Genomic DNA, 20136 nt, shown 5'->3' with positions numbered 1-20136 from the left:
CCAGGTCTTGGGCCAAGGGAGAGAGACTTGGAGATAAATAAAGCACACTCCATTCAAGGACCTCACAGTGTAGTAAGACAAGTTATAATATGTATGACATTCTTGTATATATTATATATGTATGCACATGCTTGTATATCATAGTGCTATAGCTTGAATGTTTGTGTCCCCCAAATTCATATGTTGAAATCCTAACCCCCAGTGTGATAGTATTTGAAGGCTCGCCTTTGGGAGGTGATTAGGTCATGAGGGTAGAGCTCTCATGATTGAGATCAGTGCCCTTATAAAAGAGACCCCAGAGAGCTAGCTCGTCCCATCTGCCATGTGGGACACTGTAAAAAGATGGCCATCTAGGAAGTGGGGCCTCACCTGACACTGAATCTGCCAGCACCAGGATCTTGGACTTCCCAGCCCTCAGAACTGTGAGAAATAAATATTTGCTGTTTATGAGCCACCCAGTCTGTGGTATTTTGTTATAGCAGCCTGAGTGGACTAAGCAACACGGAGAGTAATAGTTGGAAGGGTACCCTCCAAAACATGACTCTTCTTACCTGTCTCCTTCTGTACTTTTGTGCTTTTTAAAAACATTTTTTAAAAATTGGCATGCGTTACTAGGGCAGAAGGGGGACCAGTGATAAGGCTTTGCAGTGGCCCAGGCAAGAGATAGCGGTGGCTTGGGCAGCCACCCAAGGATGTGGAGGATGAAGAGACTTGCTTCGACTGGAAGCTACTGAGGAGGGGGAATCAGGGCTTGGTGGTGGATAGGAGAACAGAAGAGTCAAAGATGGCTTGAGCGATGGGGTGGATGGTGGGGAGCATGCTGGAAGAGATGTTTGGGGGCAGTTTCCTGGTCAGCACCTGCCCAGGTAGATGCAGGATGAATACCTCTGCAGGATTTCCACTGGCTGTTCACCCACAAAATTGCCTCCCCAGCTGGAGAGGTTGGCTAAGAACTCTACAGCAGCCCCCAACTCCCAGTGGCCTCTTCTAGGGGCAGTTGTCCACCCAGGAACCCAAGGCTGGGTGGCAGTGTAATCCACCAGTGGGCCAGTGGATCCCATGCCCATTCCCAACTGGGGGCTTACAAGCCAGAACTGTGAGGCCAGACTTTGTCAGGGCCTGCCCTGGGGTGAGGCTGCCCCCAGCAGGGGGCAGCAGCCATCCTGCTCTCTGCCCAGAATGCTAGAAGGCCTGAATAGGAGCTCCCTCGTGGTTTCATCCATCCACCCCCTGCCTGGTGTGAGTGCCCAGGGTGCAGCCAGGGCCTCGGCCACACCGCCGGGAGGGGGTCCCCATCCCAACCCCGAATATCTCAGGGGGGATGAATCCTTCTCAGCTTTAGAAGGGGTAGTGAAATCAGATGAAAAAAGGGGTGGAGGCTTTGCTGACTTTTGACGGGGCTTGGGGAGTGCTGCGATAGAAGGTAGCAATGGCGGGAAGGAGGGAAGGTCTGCACTTGAATGAACGAACGAACTAACGAACCAAGAGTAGTTGATTTTTAGGCCACTTTAACCGGAGTCTCAGGGTTAGAAAATCCACCCTCCCCTCCCGGAACGAAAATGTCTCCTAGTTAGTTTTCATTCTCTCACTTGTTACAACTCGCATTATAAAACTTAGGCTCCCCGCTCCATGAGCTGGTGGGCTTCTCCAGCTCGGAGAATCCGGGCGGCCTTGTTGGTCGCTGTGTCCCCAGAATTCGGCGAGTAGTGCTCGCGACTCCGGGCGGTGCTGGGGCACCCCACACGGGGCTGCGGGCCCAGGGGCGAGGGGCCCCGCACTTCAGTGCAGGCCACGCCCAATCCCCCGCCCCTCCTGTCCCCGCCCCGCCCCGTCTGCGGACAGACTCCGCGGCGCCGCGCAGCCCGCGCCTCAGCCCCCGAGCACCCAGGTGGGCGGAGTTGCGGATGAGGGGCGGGATGTTTTGGTGGGCGGGGGTCCCGGTGACGGCATCCGCGCGCGCCGCGCTGGGGCTCAGAGCCTGACTGCCCCGCGGGGGGGACTACGCTCACAGCCGAGCAGGTGGGTGTGGGCCGGGGAGGGGTGGAGGTCGAGGACCGGGGTGGGAGGGAGGAGGCGCGCGCTCGCTCCCTCCCTGAGCAGGCCTGGACCGGGTGGCATGGTGTCGGCACGCCTGGGGAGCAATGACCGAGCCCGGGGACCTCCCCCATCCTTGCTTTCCAGCCTCCTGGAGGTCCGTGTCTGGGCGGGTGGGAGCCTCCCCTTTCCTAAGTCGGGGGCCTGAGGCCGGCCTTCCGGGCCTGGCCAGGAGGAGCGAGCGCCCACGCTGCGAGAGTTGGGTTCGCATTTGTAATCACTTCTCCGAACTTTCCGTGAGCTCCTATCCCGTGCCTGGCGCCTCCGACTCCGGTTCCCCTACCCCCGGCGCCCGACCGCCCCGGCGTTGTCCGGGCGCCTTTGGTGCGCGGAGCGCTGTGCCCCGAGCCGGGGTGCGGAGAAGCCGGGACCGCACGGGGCTAGAAAAGCTTTGGGTGAGGGGTGCGCGAAGGCGCCCACAGTATCGCGTGGCAGTTAACCGCTGTGGCCCCAGGGCCGGGCACCCAGCAGGGGCTGATGATTGAATGAACAAACGAACCGTTACAGCTGCTGAGAGATGTTAAGTAGTGAAAAATAAAGTGCTGTGACCTGGGGGTCGGGGTAGGGAGTGGTGAGGACTGCGATAAGAGAAGGGAGGAAGGAGATGGGAAGGTTCCTTGGATGGAGATTATTAATCACTATTGGGCAGCTACTAAGCGTCGTACCTTGTGCTGGGTGCTGGAGATGCAGCACGAAGGGGACAAGAGGGTGCCTGCCTCCCAGCTCCCAGATTGGGACGTTGGGGGGAACGACGGGTAATCTGGCTTTTGCAAGGGAAGGGAGTGGTTAGTGGCTGATGGGAGAACCACAGGGCATTGTGTGTGCGTGTGTAGTGGTGGGGGCACAGAGCAGAGGCCCCTCCCTGGCTCCCTGAAGGTGGGACCAGCCTAAGCCTGGAGGGATGAGGAGTCTTGGGCAACACTGAGTGTGCTGCAGGCGGAGAAAGGTGAGGAAAGGTGGGGTATAGAGGGTAAGTAGTCAAGGTAGGCAGGGCCCATTAAAAGTTATTTTTCCTGTTAAGGTTTTGAATCTCAAGAGCATTGGGGAGTCTCTTGGGGGGAGTTTAAGCAGGAGAGTGATGTGAGCACATTTGCATTTCTGAAAAATGCCCCGGTTGCTGCATAGGGAGGTGCAGGGAGGCTGAGGCCAGTGAGGAGGCTGGTAAATGTCATTCCGTCGAGATGTCGGTGGGCAGGATCAGGGCTTTGGTAATAGGATGGAAAGAAGCAGGTGTACTTGATATTTAGAAGATGGGATTGGCAGTATTTGATGGTGGGGGCTTGGTCTCAAAGGATCTGCTTTTTTTTTTTTAACATCTTTATTGGAGTATAATTGCTTTACAATGGTGTGTTAGTTTCTGCTGTATAACAAAGTGAATCAGCTATATGTGTACATATATCCCCACATCTCCTCCCTCTTGCATCTCCTTCCTACCCTCCCTATCCCACCCCTCTAAGTGGTCACAAAGCACTGAGCTGATCTCCCTGTGCTATGCAGCTGCTTCCCACTAGCTATTTTACATTTGGTAGTATATATATGTCCATGCCACTCTCTCACTTCGTCCCAGCTTCCCCTTCCCCCTCCCTGTGTCCTCAAGTCCATTCTCTACGTCTGCATCCTTATTCCTGTCCTGTGCTGACTCTTTTTAAGAAGGTGGAGCAGGGAATGTGAGGTTACAAAGGCAGAGACTATGGAAAACCCAGTGGGTGTTAGGGAAAAGAGATCCCTGGTGTAGTGCTGCTTGTGTGTGTGTCTGTGTGTCTTCCTTCTAGGAGATAGGGTCGCAGGGGAAGAATGCAGCTGGAACACAGAAACCCTTGGGTGTCAGGTGGAGGAGTTAGGGCCTTATTTTGCCAGTGATGGGAGCCATGAAATGTTACTGTGTAGGATTTTATCGTGGCCCTTGCAGCATCTGGGCATTAGTTTGGGGCACGGAGGATGTTCTGAGTGTTGACCACCCTCCCTTTTAATCCCTGCAAGGTCAGGAGCTGCAGGATCTGGCTCCAGGTCACCTGCAAGGTGAGTCCAGGTGCTGATGGCAGGGGCCTCTTCCTCTCTTCGCAGGGCAGGGAACAGCCTTCCCTCAACATGGGGCTGGAGACCCAGAGGCTGCCAGGGGCTGAGGAGGCCCCAGTGAGGGTGGCCCTTCGAGTCCGCCCATTGCTGCCCAAGGAGCTGCTGCACGGGCACCAGAGCTGCCTGAGGGTGGAGCCGGGGCACGGCCGAGTCACTTTGGGCCGGGACCGCCACTTTGGCTTCCACGTAGTGCTGGACGAGGACGCCGGGCAGGAGGCTGTGTACCAGGCCTGCGTGCAACCCCTCCTCGAGGCTTTTTTTGAGGGCTTCAATGCCACCGTCTTTGCCTATGGTCAGACAGGCTCCGGGAAGACGTACACCATGGGGGAGGCCAGTGTGGGTGAGTGACCCTGCTTGAGGCCCCCTGCCCTTGTTGAGGGTCCTCAGTGTCTCCTGAATTTCTGCCCCTGCCCTCTTGCTGCCATTCCCTGTTGAAGATGAGGATGCTGGTGGAGGGGGGTGGGGCAGGTTTCCTAAACAGATCTGCAGCCCAGAGTGGGACCAGCTGTGTCAGTGGGCTGGGTCGGGCAGGCAGGAAGAGTCCTCGGAGGTGAGTGACCTTCTCAGTTCCATAGAGATGGGACCATGCTGTCTGGCTCTGGGGACCTCACGGGGAGGAAGGGCACGGGAAGTTGGCTTGTCTCTGGAGGTTGTTAGGATGGCTGCTGGGGGTCAGGAATCCATGTTCTAGTCAGAGTGGTTGGAAGGGGAACTGTCCTGGAAGAGATATACTTTGGCTGCTACGTAGCAGGGAAGCAGGCTGGTTCCATGAGGCTCTGGAGCAGAGTTTTGGGAGAGATGCTTTGGGCCAACTGAAGGAACTGCCCCCTTTTAAGGAGCATGAACTGCTTTATCCTAGGTTTTAAAAGTGTACATGTTTGTTGTGGAAAATTAGGAAAATACAGAAAACACATACACAAAATAAAACTTACTTGATAATTGCCTTTCAGAAATCACACACCCTGTTAGCATTTCAGTCTTTCTGGGTGAAAATTAGTATATGTTAGAAAATGGTATTATAGTGTACCCATTCTTTTGTATCTTGTTTTATTTTCTTAACAATGTATCATGAACATTTCTCTGTATCATTAAATATTCTTCAATCAAAAATTTTAATGGCTGCCTGGCATGCCATTGTGAGTATAAGGTAACTTATTTAACCAGCTCCCCTGTTTGGATGTTAGGATGGACACTTAGGATGTTTACATTTTTATTGAGTTATGAGGAAGAATGTGTTCTGAATATCCTCTTACTACTTCCTTGGGATAAATTTAGGAAGTCCTTTAGATAACTGAGCATAGACTATGGTAATGAGTCTCCAGGAGTAATCAAGCAAAGGGTATCTGACCGCCTGGCAGGGCTGTAGTGGAGGGGATGCTTACATCATGAAGGGGATTGGTTGAACCTTGAGAGGTTGCTTCCAACTCTGAAATTCTGCCTGACCACCCTGGGGCATGGCCTGGCTCAGGCTGCCCAGCCCATCCTGGCCTCTGCTGCTGCCTTCTCCACACTGGAGTCCCATCCTCCAGCTGCTGCTAGGGGCCTCTGGGCCTTCTGGGCGCCATGCCCAGCTGAAAGCATGGTGGCAGGAGGCCCTGCGGTGTCTCCTCAGCCTCCCTTCACGAGGACGAGCAGGGCATCATCCCACGGGCCATGGCTGAGGCCTTTAAGCTGATTGATGAGAATGACCTACTTGACTGTCTGGTGCACGTGTCCTACCTGGAAGTGTACAAGGAGGAGTTCCGAGACCTGCTGGAGGTGGGCACCGCCAGCCGTGACATCCAGCTTCGGGAAGATGATCGTGGGAATGTTGGTGAGGAACTCCTGGGTCCTCCACTGGCTGGGAGCGGGATACCTGGCTTGGGGAGGCTTTACCTGCTTAGTGTGGCTTACCTGTCTGGTGGGGGTACCTCCTAACTGGGAAACCAAGCTCTGGAAAGTTTTGCTTTCGCTTCCCGTCTCTACTGAGTTCAGTATACTTTGGTGTGCCCAGAGTGAGAGGCATTGAGGTGAGCGTGGGGAAGCTGGAGCCCCCTCAAGCCCCAGCCAGTATGGGCAGGACCCCCTGGGCGTGGGGAAGGGACCCCTGAGTCAGGAAGAGCTGTAGAGGACCAGCCCTGCTCTGCCTGCTCTCCTGGCTGTCAGTCTCAGGCTGCCCCTGCCCTGGGCTCACGGCCTTCTGTGCCCGCAGTGCTGTGTGGAGTGAAGGAGGTGGACGTGGAGGGCCTGGATGAGGTGCTGAGCCTCCTGGAGATGGGCAATGCAGCGCGGCACACGGGGGCCACACACCTCAACCGCCTTTCCAGCCGCTCACACACTGTGTTCACCGTGACCCTGGAGCAGCGGGGGCGCGCCCCCAGCCGCCTCCCCCGACCTGCTGCAGGCCAGCTGCTCATCTCCAAGTTCCACTTCGTGGACTTGGCGGGCTCAGAGAGGGTGCTCAAGACAGGCAGCACAGGCGAGCGGCTCAAGGAGAGCATCCAGATCAACAGCAGCCTCTTGGCGCTGGGCAACGTCATCAGCGCCCTGGGTGACCCCCAGCGCCGCGGCAGCCACATCCCCTACCGGGACTCCAAGATCACGCGGTGAGCCGCTGATGGCCGCAGGCCCACGGAGAAGGGACCCCAAGAGCTGCGCTAGTCTGTTCTAGCTCCTGTCTGGCCTCTGGGGTTGGGGGGGAGGCGACTAGGAGATGGGTCCCCCTCAGGCTTCGGGGGCGTGCCGTCCACGCGGTTCGAGGTATTCGGCCCATGGGGAACCACGCCGAGGATAGGACCCGGTTTGGGGTCTGGACCTCTGGCCCTGGCACGTTGGGGCCCCTAACGCGTCTCGCCTGGCGCCCTCAGGATCCTCAAAGACTCCCTGGGCGGGAATGCCAAGACAGTGATGATCGCCTGCGTCAGCCCTTCCTCCTCGGACTTCGACGAGACTCTCAACACCCTCAACTACGCCAGCCGCGCCCAGAACATCTGCAACCGCGCCACTGTCAACTGGCGGCCCGAGGCCGAGCGGGCGCCTGAGGAGGCAGCCGCTGGCCCGCGGGGGCCGCCTAGACACCGCTCGGAGACGCGCATCATCCACCGGGGCCGGCGCGCCCCGGGCCCCACCGCCGCCCCCGCCGCGGCCACCGCCCGCCTGGGCGCCGAGTGTGCTCGCTACCGGGCCCGCACCGACGCCGCTTACAGCCTCCTGCGCGAGCTACAGGCCGAGCCCGGGCTGCCCGGCGCCGCCGCCCGCAAGGTGCGCGACTGGCTGTGCGCCGTCGAGGGCGAGCGCAGCGCCCTGAGCTCCGCCTCCGGGCCCGACAGCGGCATCGAGAGTGCCTCCGCCGAGGAGCAGGCCATGCAGGGACCCGGTGGACGAAAGGTGGCCAACGGTCAGGTGTGGCCTGGGGGTGGGGAGGGGATGGGGAAGGAAGAAAGTCTTCATACAGCTAGCTGTGTCCCTGCCCCTTGCTCATTAGCAGAGCACATTTGGGATTCAGAGGCACTTCTGCTGGTGACCTTGATGACTTTCCAATCCTCAGGGTCTCTATCTGTAAAATAGGGATAGCATTAGTATCTACCTCCTGGTGATGTAAGGACTGAAGGTGTCACAAGTGCAGGTGAAGGCTAGTTGTTTCTAATAGTGATGTTATTGTTGATGAAAATATGATTAATAATTACAAGAGCTGGCCCAATGGCTTGTGGAGGGGACTGCAGGCCAGGTAGGGTCTCGAGCCCCTGTTGCAGGAAGGGCTTGGAGCAGAGTAGCAAGCCCGGCTAGGGAAACCTCTGGCAGGGCAGGGAGAGGGCTGAGGTGTCTCAGGGACAGGCAGGCTTGTCTTGACAGCTCCTGCCCCTGAAGCTTCTCTCCCGGCCCCATAGGAAGATGAGGGGGCACTGCAGCTGCTGGCCCTGCAGAGCCAGGTGGCCCGGCTGGAGGAGGAGAACCGAGACTTTCTGGCTGCGCTGGAGGACGCCATGGAGCAGTACAAACTGCAGGTGGGGCACCCCCTTCCACAGTGGTGGGGGTGGGGCACTTCTGCTGGGAGGTGAAACTGAGCTGAGCCTGTCAGGATGAGAGGAAGTTAGCCAGGGGAGTGTTCTGGCAGGATGGGTAGAGATACGGGGTGCGCAGTATGAGCAAAAGTGTGGAGGTGAGGAACACATTGGCGCGGGTGGGTGTGCAGGATGGTCATGAGGACGGATAGGAAGTGGGACTGGAGGAGTAGCAGGATGAGACTCCAGAGCTGGGCTTTTCCTTTTGTCCCAGGGTAACTGGGTCAGCATTGCTCCTGGCGCCCTCTGGTGGCAGTGAATGGCATGGATATGGAGGGAGTGATAGGATGTGGCTGGGTGGGTGAGTTTGAACCCGAACTAATGCAGTGTGTGTGTGCGGGAGGGACACCAAGAGGGGCTCAGAGGTATTTGGCCCTCCTCCATTTTAGCACAGAGAGGGTAGGGTGGCCTCAGACGTGCTCTTCAGTTTCCTGCACTTCTGCCTCTCAGCATCCCTGCACCCCACCTTTCGCACATCCGCGTTGCCCCATCAGCACCTGGACCGTGTCTTGCAGAGTGACCGTCTTCGTGAGCAGCAGGAGGAGATGGCAGAGCTGCGGCTGCGGCTGGAGCTGGTGCGGCCTGGCTGGGGGGCCCCAGGGCTCTTGCAGGGCTTGCCTCCTGAGTCCTTTATGCCCCGGCCTCACACGGCCCCCCTGGGGGGTGCCCACACCCGTGTGCTGGGCATGGTGCCCCCTGCCTGCCTTCCTGGAGATGAAGTTGGCCCTGAGAATTGGGGAGAGGTGAGGAGGTGGCGAGGCTGGGTGTCTGCTGGGCCTGTTGACCTGGGCAGGCTCTGGCAGGGGAAGGTGATGCTGGGGAATGTGTCCCTCACCCCATGCTTTCATGGGACCAGCTATGAGATGCCCCTTTCTGGTGTTGCTAGAGGAATGGCCAAAATTTGGGTAGGGCTTCTCAGAAGGATCTGGTGCTGTTGAGCATCCCTGGAGTACCTGGAGATTGCTCAGAGTGAGGAGGTTATAGAGGGGGTTCTGGCTTCTAGTATGGAATGGAAAGCTCACATACCTCCAGGATGGGGAGCTCATCACCTCCGAGGCCACACCCTCTCCGTCTTTGGATGCGTTTCTTTGCAAGTTCACTTTTCCGTGAGCTCTAATCTGCTCCTCAAGCCTGGTCTCTTGTTTCTAGTTCTGTCGCTTGGGGCCTTTTGGACAAAGGCTGCTCCTGCATCTGCCTGAGAGCTCTGGGTCATCTCAGCTCTAAGGGCCTGAGGGACTGAGGAGAGGGAGGACGTGGGTTTGGCAGAAGCCTGTTGTGCAGCCCCCCTACTCTAGCAGGGCGTTGTTGGTGAGATAAAACTTGGTTCAGTTGACCTGTATGCAAGATAGAAAGGGCCAGTTGTCCCCCGAGGAGTGCCAGGTTTGCTATGGGAGCTGGAGCAGGGGTGGAGAGGGGGAAGAGAAGAGGGGGAGAAGAGGGGGAGAAGAGGAAGGAGCGAGGGAAGTGAGAGGAAGCTCCTGCTCCGACTTGAGACTGGAAAGACTTCCCAGAGGTGTCATTTGAGCTAGATCCTGAAGGTAAGGTAGGGCTAGAAGAGGTAGAGATGTGAGGAGCATGCAAGGTGGGGTGTAGGTAGGAGCAAAGACTTGGTGGTGGGAGATGGCTGATGGAGAATGCCCTAGAAGCTTCCTATCCTGAAACCTCGCATTCCCCTAGCAGGTGACAAATGGCGGGGAGGCTGGAGCCAAGTTGCTGGCGGAGGGAGAGAGGCTGGGAAGTGGCTCTTCAGCTGCATCAGAGGAAGAGGAGGAGGGGGGAGAGGAGGAGCCACCCCGACGGATCCTGCACCCACGCAGGTGAGTGGGACCCACGGCCCACCTGACAAGGACCGGCTCAGGGCCCCGGCTGGGCAGGAGGAGGATCCCACTGGGGTCTCAGGGTGCCCTCACCTGCGTCGCCCTGGCCGGCCCTTGGGGGAGAGCAGGCAGGGACTGGGCTCTGAATCAAGAGTTCTCGCTGGGGTGAGTGTGCTGAGGGGATGGGCCCAGACCTCCTGGTTCTCAGCCTCCAAGGTGGCCCTCGGTTCCCCCAGCTGCCCTGCACCCTCTAAGCTCAGCTGCTGGCCTCAGAATTCTGCCAGACTGACATCCTGGGGTCACAGTGACCCTGGTGGCCTCTCTTCCCCTCCTGGGCCCAGGAGGTAGCTGGGCTGGGGCTGGGGAGGGGTACAGGCTCCCACTTCTGCCCTCCAGGAATAGAATCAGTAAGGGGAGCCAGAGGATGGGGACCCACCCAGGGAGTCCACTCAACAGGAAGGGCCCAGAGCTTCGCCTGGAGGAGCTGGGTGCAACCATCCCAGGGCCCAGAGGTGAGCTGGGTAGGGCACAGAGAGGGTCCTGACCCCTTTTCCCCTTCATGGTCCTGGACTGGCCACCCCAGACAGTCCACACACAACCCCTGGCTGCCCCTGGCCAGGGCATGCCCCTCCCCTCCCCTCCCCTCCCCTCCCCTCCCCTCCCCAACTGTTAGCTGGGACAGCGGCCCTGACAGTCAGCCTATTACAGTGGTTGGTGGGAGCCAGGCCCTGGTTCGGCCCTGCCAGGCCCCCACTGCCATGGCCTCTGAATGGCGGCTGGCCCAAGCCCAGCAGAAGATCCGTGAGCTGGCCATCAACATCCGCATGAAGGAGGAGCTCATAGGCGAGCTGGTCCGCACAGGTGAGGGGGAGGGCTTTTGGGCTGGCCTCCCACCTGAGGGTGGTTAGGAGCGGGGTCCAGGTGGCATAGGTTTGGTAAACCAGCTCAGTTTCTTCCAGATACGTGACCTTGAGCAGGTAGGATAACGCCTCTGTGCTTCAGTTTTCTCCTCTCTGAAATGGAGATGGTAACTGAACCTGCTTTCTAGGTTGTTGAAATGAGCTAATTCAAGTGAAGTGCTTAGGCTGGCTTTCAGGAAGCATTAGTTCTTATTATTGGGTTGGCCGAAAAGTTCGTTCGGGTTTTCAAACGAACTTTTTGGCCAACCCAATATTATTAATCAATTGCTGTGTGTCAGGCACCGCACTGGGCACAGAATCTCCCGGTCCTGGGGAGCAAACAGCGTCCCCACATCATCTACGTCTACTACTGGTGATACCGGTGAACGAGCAGGGGATGATTTTCGGTAGTGACTAGTTGAGCTTTTTAATTTTAATAGTTATAAATTTATTTATTCCAAAATGCACTGGGAACAATCTCAAACAGACATATGAGAGTCCCTATCACCAGATTAGCATGTCCAAGCTTTGCTCGCATTTGTTTCATCTCTCCCTTTTTTCTTTGCTGAAATGTTTTGAAGCAAATCCAGGACAGCATGTCATTTCATCCCTACACCTTTCAGTATGCCTCTTTTTCAGCATTTCAACCAAAATGCCAGGAGCACATCTAACAGAACTAATGCCCTCTCAGTGCCCAGAGCAGGAGCAGCTCCTCAGCAGTGTCTGTGTGCAGCTCCGGGCTTGTCCACACATTATATTTGCACGTTAGTTCTCTGAAATCTCCCTTCTCTCACCTTTTCACAGTCATCCTACAGAATGTTCCAAACCCCAAATGTTCTGGGTTTGTCTGTTAGCTTCCTGTAGTGTCATTTAGCTTGTCCCTCTGTCCTCCGTATTTCCTACAAATGGAAGTTAGTTCTAGAGGCTTAGTTGAATGCAGGCTCAAGTTACATATTTACTTTAGCATGTGTTAGTTAAAAGTAAAACAAGTAAACCCATATTTTCCCTGGGTCACTGCTTTGGATAAGGCTATTTTTAAAAATGTGTCAATTTAAAGAAAAATATTAAGTAAATCACGGTTCTAGGGGTACAGAGTCGTGGCAAAATCCATGTAGGTGTCCAGGGCTGACAGAGGTCTGGAAAAGCTCCCAGGGGAATGAACTACGATGCTCTTCAGGCAGAGGGGCTGTGCTGAAACGACCCTCGCCTTTTCTTCCAGGGAAGGCGGCCCAGGCCCTGAACCGCCAGCACAGCCAGCGCATCCGGGAGCTGGAGCAGGAGGCAGAGCGGGTGCGGGCTGAGCTGAGTGAAGGCCAGAGGCAGCTGCGGGAGCTTGAGGGCAAGGAGCCCCAGGACGCCAGCGAGCATTCGCAGCTCCAGGAGTTCCGCAAGAGGGTTGCTGCCGCTCAGAGCCAAGTGCAGGTACTGACCTGTCCGGCCCCTGGGGGTGGTGGTTGCAGCCTCCCAGGCTGGGGTCCTGGGATCAAGACATGTGAGCCTTGGAGCCCAAGCTCACTGTGGAACCTGTGGGTGGTCAGGCCCTCGTGCCTCAGCCCCGGCTGGTGGCACTAACGCCCTCCTGGTCTCTCAGGGTGAGGCTGGCATTAGATAGAAGCTGGCGGTGCTGGGAGTCGGCTCAGCTTTAAACACAGCAGAGGCAGGGAGGTGGGGCCTACCCGAAGACCATCTAGGAGACCAGTGAGGGTGAGGGGTGGGCATCGGGAGAAACCAGCCCTCCCTCCTGCAGCTCCCCCCACCTCCCTCCATCTGTCTACTCTTCCAGTTCTCCATTCACCCACCTCTCCAAACCATCATCCCTCTGTCCGTCCACCCATCAGTCCATGTGTCTATCTAATCCATCCATCCGATTGTCCTTTTATCAGTTGGTATGACTAACTGTCCATTTATGTGTCTATTCATTTGTCTTTCTATTCCCCTTGAACGACCCTTGCATTATCTGTCCATCCTGTTTTTTACCTTTATATGATCCCATCATCTGTCCACCCACCCTGCCATCCATTCTTCTTTGCAGCTGTCCATCCATTACTCATTCCTTCTTTTCTCAGTTCACCTGTCCAAGAGACCGTACAGTAGAGTGATTAAGAGCACAGGTTCTGGAGCCTTGACTGCTTGGGTTTGAATCCCAGCTCTGCCATTTACTAGCTGTGTGTCTTTGGTCAAGTTTCCTAACCTCTCTGTGCCTCAGTTTCCTAATCTGTTAAGTAGGAAACCTTTAAAACCTTTTCATCAGATTGTTAGGATCATTTAGTATACTGAGAGCACTTGATGTAGCACTTGGTACATAATAAGCGTTGTAGTATTTTGACATTCTTATAATTTTGATATTTTTATAGCCCGTCATCCATCTGCCTGTTTTCCCTTCTGTCTGTCCCTCTATGCGTCGTTCTTCTGTCCTGCCTGCCCTTGTTGAGTGCCCGGCACCATGCCAGGCTCTTGGCAGCCCCCACGCATGGCCCAGCAGAGGCTGTGTTGGTCCCAGGTGCTGAAGGAGAAGAAGCAGGCAACAGAGCGGCTGGTGTCGCTGTCGGCCCAGAGCGAGAAGCGGCTGCAGGAGCTGGAGAGGAATGTGCAGCTCATGCGGCAGCAGCAGGGGCAGCTGCAAAGGCGGCTTCGTGAGGAGACAGAGCAGAAGCGGCGCCTGGAGACAGAGATGAACAAGCGGCAGCACCGTGTCAAGGTCGGGCGCTTGGGCAGTGGGGGTGCCTGTGTCCCAGCCAGGAGGCCAGGCGGGGCACACAGCCAGGGGAGCACTTACAGCCATGTGACCTTATAAAGCAGCTCACTTGGCTTCCCTGAGTTTGTATTTTTACTTGAAAATGAGGAGAGTTATAGGAAACTCAGGGCTAGGGTGAGAATTCAGTGGGATGAATTATATAAGGGCACTGGTGTCTTGCAAGTGTTTGCTCCTGTTTGCGGGTCCCCAGCGAGACTTGGGGGTGGCGAGGCTGGGGGTTGCTGCGCAGGGCTGTCTTGGGAGAAGGGTAGGCGCTCCTTTGGGCTTGGGAGATCACAGGCTCTGGGAGGATGTGGGTACCACTCACGGCCCTGCCCACTGAGCTTCTCACCCTGCACATCCTCAGGAGCTGGAGCTGAAGCACGAGCAGCAGCAAAAGATCCTGAAGATCAAAACAGAAGAGATTGCGGCATTTCAGAGGAAGCGGCGCAGCGGCAGCAACGGCTCTGTTGTCAGCCTGGAGCAGCAGCAGGTGGGGCCTGGGCTGAGCCTGCACCCCCAGGGGCACCCACAGCCTGGCTGGGCAGCCTGGCCAGTTGCTAGAGTCCCCGGGGGGGTCAGCTGGTGGGTACACCATTCTCCCCACCTGACCCGGGTGGCCGCCCACACCACCCATGCAGCCAGAGGTGAGAGTTGAGTTCCCTCCCCGCCTCCTCCACTGTCCCTCAGAAGATTGAGGAGCAGAAGAAGTGGCTGGACCAGGAGATGGAGAAGGTCCTACAGCAGCGGCGGGCGCTGGAGGAGCTGGGCGAGGAGCTCCACAAGCGGGAGGCCATCCTGGCCAAGAAGGAGGCCCTGATGCAGGAGAAGACGGGGCTGGAGAGCAAGCGCCTGCGGTCCAGCCAGGTGAGGTCCTGCCAGGTGAGGCCCTACCCGATGAGGCCCTGCCAGGTGAGGTCCAGCAAGGAGAGAGCCTGCCAGCTGAGTTTCTGCCGGGTGAGGTCCTGCCAGGTGAGATTCCATCAGGTGAGGTCCTTCCAAGTGAGATCTCTCCAGTTGATAACACTGCCAGGTGAGTTCTAGACAGGTACGGTTCTTCTAGGTGATGTCCTTGCCAGGTAAGTTCCAGCCAGGTCAGGCTGTATCCTATGGATCTCTCAAGAATCCTAGGGCTTTAGGGTGTCTGTGATGCAGGTGCTGCTGTGTGGGTAGAAGAACCTCTCCAAGTATCTATCCCACAATTCATTTTACCTCATTAACCACCTGCTCTGGGACTGTGCAGGCAGAACAGGGAACCACAGGTATGGAGAGGTGGTATGGCCAGAGAGGAAGAGCCTTCACTGGCATTGGAGGCAGACGAACCTGGCCCCACCCAGCTCCGCCAGGCTTCATTGCCTCCTCTTGAGCAGGAAGCTTCTGAGCCATTCCTTCCTCCTCTGTCAGATGGAATCACAGTGTGGCCATGAGGATCAGAGAAGGGGTATGTCACACACAAAGCCCAGGGCCTGTTCCAGGAGCGGGTGCTCAGGCTAGATTCCCACAGGGTTCCAGACCCACTTCTGCCCTCATGGAGTCCAAGAGAGTTCAGCTGGATTATCTGGAACTTCCCTCAGCCACTAGAGCCCTTACTTCCTCCCACATCAGGTTCCCAGAAGGGCCTTTGGGATTTGGCCACTGATTCCCCATAATTCCCATCGCAAGCTGGAGTCACGTCATTGCAGTGACAGGCCACCACCATCCCGTTCTGTTTCTGCCCGGGTCGTCCCCTCCTTGTCAGGACTGCCCTTTCCTCAGCTTGTCTGTATCCTCCTTCCAGGCCATCTCTGGGGGCCCCTCTTCAGAGGCTCGGGTCCCATAGGCCCCCACTCCCCGGCTTATGCAGAGCTGAGAGTCAGGCCTCCCGCTGAGCAGCACTCCTCCTCAGCATCCCATGGTGGGGCTGGGCCATCCCTGTCGCCCTGGGGAGGATGGGGCCTGCTTCTTCCCTAATCGCTAGCTGTGCCGCCCCCAGGCCCTCAACGAGGACATTGTGCGTGTGTCCAGCCGGCTGGAGCACCTGGAGAAGGAGCTCTCCGAGAAGAGCGGGCAGCTGCGGCAGGGCAGCGCCCAGAGCCAGCAGCAGATCCGCGGGGAGATCGACGCCCTGCGCCAGGAGAAGGACGCGCTACTGAAGCAGCGGCTGGAGATTGACGGCAAGCTGAGGCAGGGCAGCCTGCTGTCGCCTGAGGTGCGCCCCGCGGGCTGGCCCTGGCCGCCTGCTCCACGCTGGGTGTGGGCCTTGCTGCTTTTGGACACGCACACGTTCCTCCTGGGTGTTAGCCCACCAAGAGCGCACAGAACTGGCCCTTCCCCCCCACTCCAGCCCCCGTGTCTGAGACACACGGCTGGGCCTGGCTGCCCTCGGTCCTGCCCAGCTGGACTCTGGACTCGTTCCGCGCCCTGCGGCACATTGACCTCGTGTATGTATCATGTGCTCACACCTCTCAGCTCCCTAACGTGGGATGAGAGTTGGGACCATGTCAGCACACCTCATAGCCACACAGGTTTGCCCTCCGGACAGCAGAGAAAGCCTATGTTAAGAGCAGCGGGCCCCAGCAGATCCTGGGTGCCTCTGTGGTCCCAGCACGCCTTCCCTTCAGTGCAGGGTCTCCCGAGTGCAGGTCACGCCAGAGGCCACGTGCTCCAGAGGGCAGCCTCTTGGCGAGCCCCAGCCTCCCGCACCCCCCCCAGGCTGAGGCTGAGATGGAAGCGTCCCTGTTCCTGCCGTAGTGGCCAGGGGCCCCTCTCTCCATGTGCTGACTCTGCGCTAGGACGAGGGGACACGTAGGGGCTGAGTCATGGCTGCGTGTGACTGTTGCAAGCCTGCCCAGGACCTGTTCAGGGAGCGGGCGTTCCATGGAGCAGGAAGCCAGTACTCCACCTCCACACATCCCGTGTCCCCGCAGGAGGAGCGGACACTGTTCCAGCTGGACGAGGCCATCGAGGCCCTGGACGCTGCCATCGAGTACAAGAACGAGGCCATCACGTGTCGCCAGCGGGTGCTGCGGGCCTCGGCCTCCTTGCTGTCCCAGTGCGAGATGAACCTCATGGCTAAGCTCAGCTACCTCTCGTCCTCGGAGACCAGAGCCCTACTCTGCAAGTACTTTGACAAGGTGGGTCACCGGCCCACGAACCCCTGACTCCTCCTTCCGGAACTCGGTGGGAGAAGGTTGATGGCGTTGGTGGCTAGTTGGCCAAATACCTGCTGACCCTGGTTGAGGATTCCCTGGGTGAAGGGAGCCGGCACTGGGGCTGAGCCTGGCTGGGCCTTGGGACAGGTGGTGACGCTCCGAGAGGAGCAGCACCAGCAGCAGATTGCCTTCTCGGAGCTGGAGATGCAGCTGGAGGAGCAGCAGAGGCTGGTCTATTGGCTGGAGGTGGCTCTAGAGCGGCAGCGCCTGGAGATGGACCGCCAGCTGACCCTGCAGCAGAAGGAGCACGAGCAGAGCATCCAGCTCCTCCTCCAGCAGAGTCGAGGTGAGGCCCAGGCCTGCCCCAAAGGCCCTGGTGACTGCTGCCTGCCCATGGCCCCTTGCCACCTCTTTCTGCCTTTTCCCTCCAGACCACCTTGGTGAAGGGTTAGCGGACAGCAAGAGGCAGTATGAGACCAGAATTCAAGCTCTGGAGAAGGAGCTGGGCCGCCACATCTGGATCAACCAGGAACTGAAACAGAAGCTCAGTAGTTTGAATGCTGCCGGCCAGAGCAGGGGTAATTGTTATGTGCTGTCACCAGGCTGGCCAATGGTTTGCCCTGACGTCAGGTTTTCTTTGTTTTGGGGAAAGCTTAGAAACCACTCTAACTTCAGCTCTTGGGTCATTTCACATGTTGCTTATTGCACTGGGGCATTGGAAAGCTAGGACTTCAGGAAGGTGCTTCTACTCCATTTCTGACAAGGATGTTGTTATTCCCAGTGACAGGTGGGGAGAAGAGGACCCTGTGCCCGGAGAACAGACAAGCCCCTGGAAGTGAAGACGAGCCCCACCCAGCACCTGAGCCTCTGTGGCAGCCCCCCGTCACGGAGGGTGTGCCCCGTGCCCGTGAGGAGATGCGGGACTTGGTCCATGCCCCATTACCGTTGACATGGAAACGCTCGAGCCTGTGCAGCGAGGAGCAGGGCTCCCCTGAGGAGCTACGGCAGCGGGAGGCCGCTGAACCCTTGGTGGGGCGGATGCTACCTGTGGGTGAGATGGGTCTGCCCTGGAACCTCGGGCCCTTGCCCAAGCCCCGGCGGGAACTGCGAAGGACCAGCCCAGGGATGATTGATGTCAGAAAAAACCCCCTGTAGGCTCTTGGGGCAGAGCCGGTCTTGGAGGGAGATTTGGAGCCTGCTGAAAGTTGTGATGTCGACGCTCCCTTCTGTGAAGGAGTTCTTACCTCAAACTGAATCAGGTCCTGATCTTTCTAATTGGAGTCAACACATTTGGGCCACAGCCCAGAACTGTTTAAATAAGATGCAGATTCCTACCATTCATTTCCTTTAAGCTGCGATACCCAATTGCCACCTTTTGGCTTTTTAAAAAATTTTTATTTCATATTAGAGTATAGGTGATTTACAGTGTTGTGTTAGTTTCAGGTGTCCAGCAAAGTGATTCAGTTATACGTATACATATATCCATTCTTTTTCAGATTCTTTCCCCATATAGGTTATTACAGATTATTGAGTAGAGTTCCCTGTGCTATATAGTAGGTCCTTGTTGATTATCTATGTTATATATAGTAGTGTGTATATGTTAATCCCAAACTCCTAATTTATCCCTCCCCTTACCTTTTCCCTTTGGTAACTGTAAATTTGTTTTCAAAGTCTGTGAGTCTATTTCTGTTTTGTAAATAAGTTCATTTGTATCATTTTTTCAGATTCCACATATAAGTGATATCATATGATATTTGTCTTTGTCTGACTTACTTCACTTAGTATGATAATCTCTAGGCCCATCCATGTTGCTGCAAGTGGCATTATTTCATTCTTTTTTATGGCTGAGTAATATTCCATTGTATATATGTACCATGTCTTTATCCATTCCTCTATCGATGGACATTTAGGTTGCTTCCATGTCTTGGCTATTGTAAATAGTGCTGCAATGAACATTGTGGTGCATGTATCTTTTCAAATTATGGTTTTCTCCAGATATATGCCTAGGAGTGGGATTGCTGGATCATATGGTAGCTCTATTTTTATTTTTTTAAGGAACCTCCATACTGTTCTCCATAATGGTTGTATCAATTTAATTCCCACCAGTAGGAGGGTTCCCTTTTCTCCACACCCTCTCCAGCATTTTTTTTTTGTAGACTTTTTGATGATGGCCATTCTGACTGGTGTGAGGTGATACCTCATTGTAGTTTTGATTTTTATTTCTCTGAACATCTTTTCATGTGCGTTTTGGCCATCTGTATATCTTCTTTGAAGAAATGTCTATTTAGCTGTTCTGCCCATTTTTTGATTGGGTTGTTTGTTTTTTTATATAGAGCTGCATGAACTGTTTGTATATTTTGGAGATTAATCCCTTGGTGGTCACTTTGCAGATATTTTATCCCATTCTGTGGACTGTCTTTTCATTTTGTTTATGGTTTCCTTTGCCGTGCAAAAGCTTTTAAGTTTAATTAGGTCCCATTTGTTTATTTTTGTTTTTATTTTCATTACTCTGGGAGGTGGATCCAAAAAGATCTTGCTGTGATTTATGTCAAAGAGTGTTCTGCCTATGTTTTCCTCTAAGAGTTTTATAGTATCCAGTATTACATTTAGGTCTTTAATCCATTTTGAGTTTATTTTTGTGTATGGTGTTAGAGAATGTTCTAGTTTCATTCTTTTATTAATGCTTGTATCTGTCCAGTTTTCCCAGCACCAGTTATTGAAGAGACTGTCTCTTCTCCATTGTATGTCCTTTCCTCCTTTGTTGTAGATTAATTGACCATAGGTGCGTGGGTTTATTTTGGGGCTTTCTATCCTGTTCCATTGATCTATGTGTCTTGTTTTTGTGCCCAGACCATACTGTTCTTTTTTTTTTTTTTTTTAATATTTATTTATTTATTTATGGCTGTGTTGGGTGTTCGTTTCTGTGCGAGGGCTTTCTCTAGTTGTGGCAAGTGGGGACCACTCTTCATCGCAGTGCGCGGGCCTCTCACTATCGCGGCCTCTCTTGTTGCGGAGCACAGGCTCCAGACGCGCAGGCTCAGTAATTGTTGCTCACAGGCCCAGCTGCTCCGCAGCATGTGGGATCTTCCCAGACCAGGGCTCGAACCCGTGTCCCCTGCATTGGCAGGCAGATTCTCAACCACTGCGCCACCAGGGAAGCCCCCCGGACCATACTGTTTTGATTACTGTAGCTTTGTAGTATAGTCTGAAGTCACAGTGCCTGATTCCTCCAGCTGTTTTTCTTTCTCAGGATTGCTGTGGCTATTTGGGGTCTTTTGTGTTTCCATACAAATTAAAAAAATTTTTTGTTCTAGTTCTGTGAAAAATGCCATAGGTAATTTGATA

At 55.5% G+C, this 20136-nt stretch overlaps 1 protein-coding gene across 7 annotated transcripts; it reads left to right on the top strand.

The window, feature by feature from the left end:
* The first annotated feature begins 1931 nt into the window (after window positions 1-1931).
* Window positions 1932-18468, top strand: KIF7 (kinesin family member 7). 7 transcript variants are annotated; one of them, XM_068557612.1, is made up of 19 exons: window positions 1932-2019; window positions 4159-4510; window positions 5783-5983; window positions 6362-6755; window positions 7017-7551; window positions 8037-8153; window positions 8726-8953; window positions 9888-10027; window positions 10424-10539; window positions 10736-10888; window positions 12146-12348; window positions 13427-13624; window positions 14028-14153; window positions 14351-14527; window positions 15633-15848; window positions 16567-16773; window positions 16939-17137; window positions 17223-17369; window positions 17573-18468. In XM_068557612.1, the coding sequence occupies exons 2-19, from the start codon at window positions 4183-4185 to the stop codon at window positions 17944-17946; spliced, it is 4059 nt and encodes a 1352-aa protein (XP_068413713.1). In that variant the 5' UTR covers window positions 1932-2019; window positions 4159-4182; the 3' UTR covers window positions 17947-18468. The 7 variants fall into 7 exon arrangements, with proteins under 7 accessions (XP_068413713.1, XP_068413721.1, XP_068413704.1 ...); XM_068557603.1 differs by lacking the exon at window positions 1932-2019 and adding an exon at window positions 2111-2191 and having other exon boundaries at window positions 7017-7536; window positions 14354-14527; XM_068557594.1 differs by lacking the exon at window positions 1932-2019 and adding an exon at window positions 2111-2191 and having other exon boundaries at window positions 7017-7536.
* Window positions 18469-20136: the final 1668 nt, after the last annotated feature.

This window comes from Eschrichtius robustus, chromosome 1 (assembly GCF_028021215.1).
Source record: "Eschrichtius robustus isolate mEscRob2 chromosome 1, mEscRob2.pri, whole genome shotgun sequence".
NCBI lineage: Eukaryota > Metazoa > Chordata > Mammalia > Artiodactyla > Eschrichtiidae > Eschrichtius > Eschrichtius robustus.
This window is presented reverse-complemented; position numbering and strand designations above follow the sequence as displayed.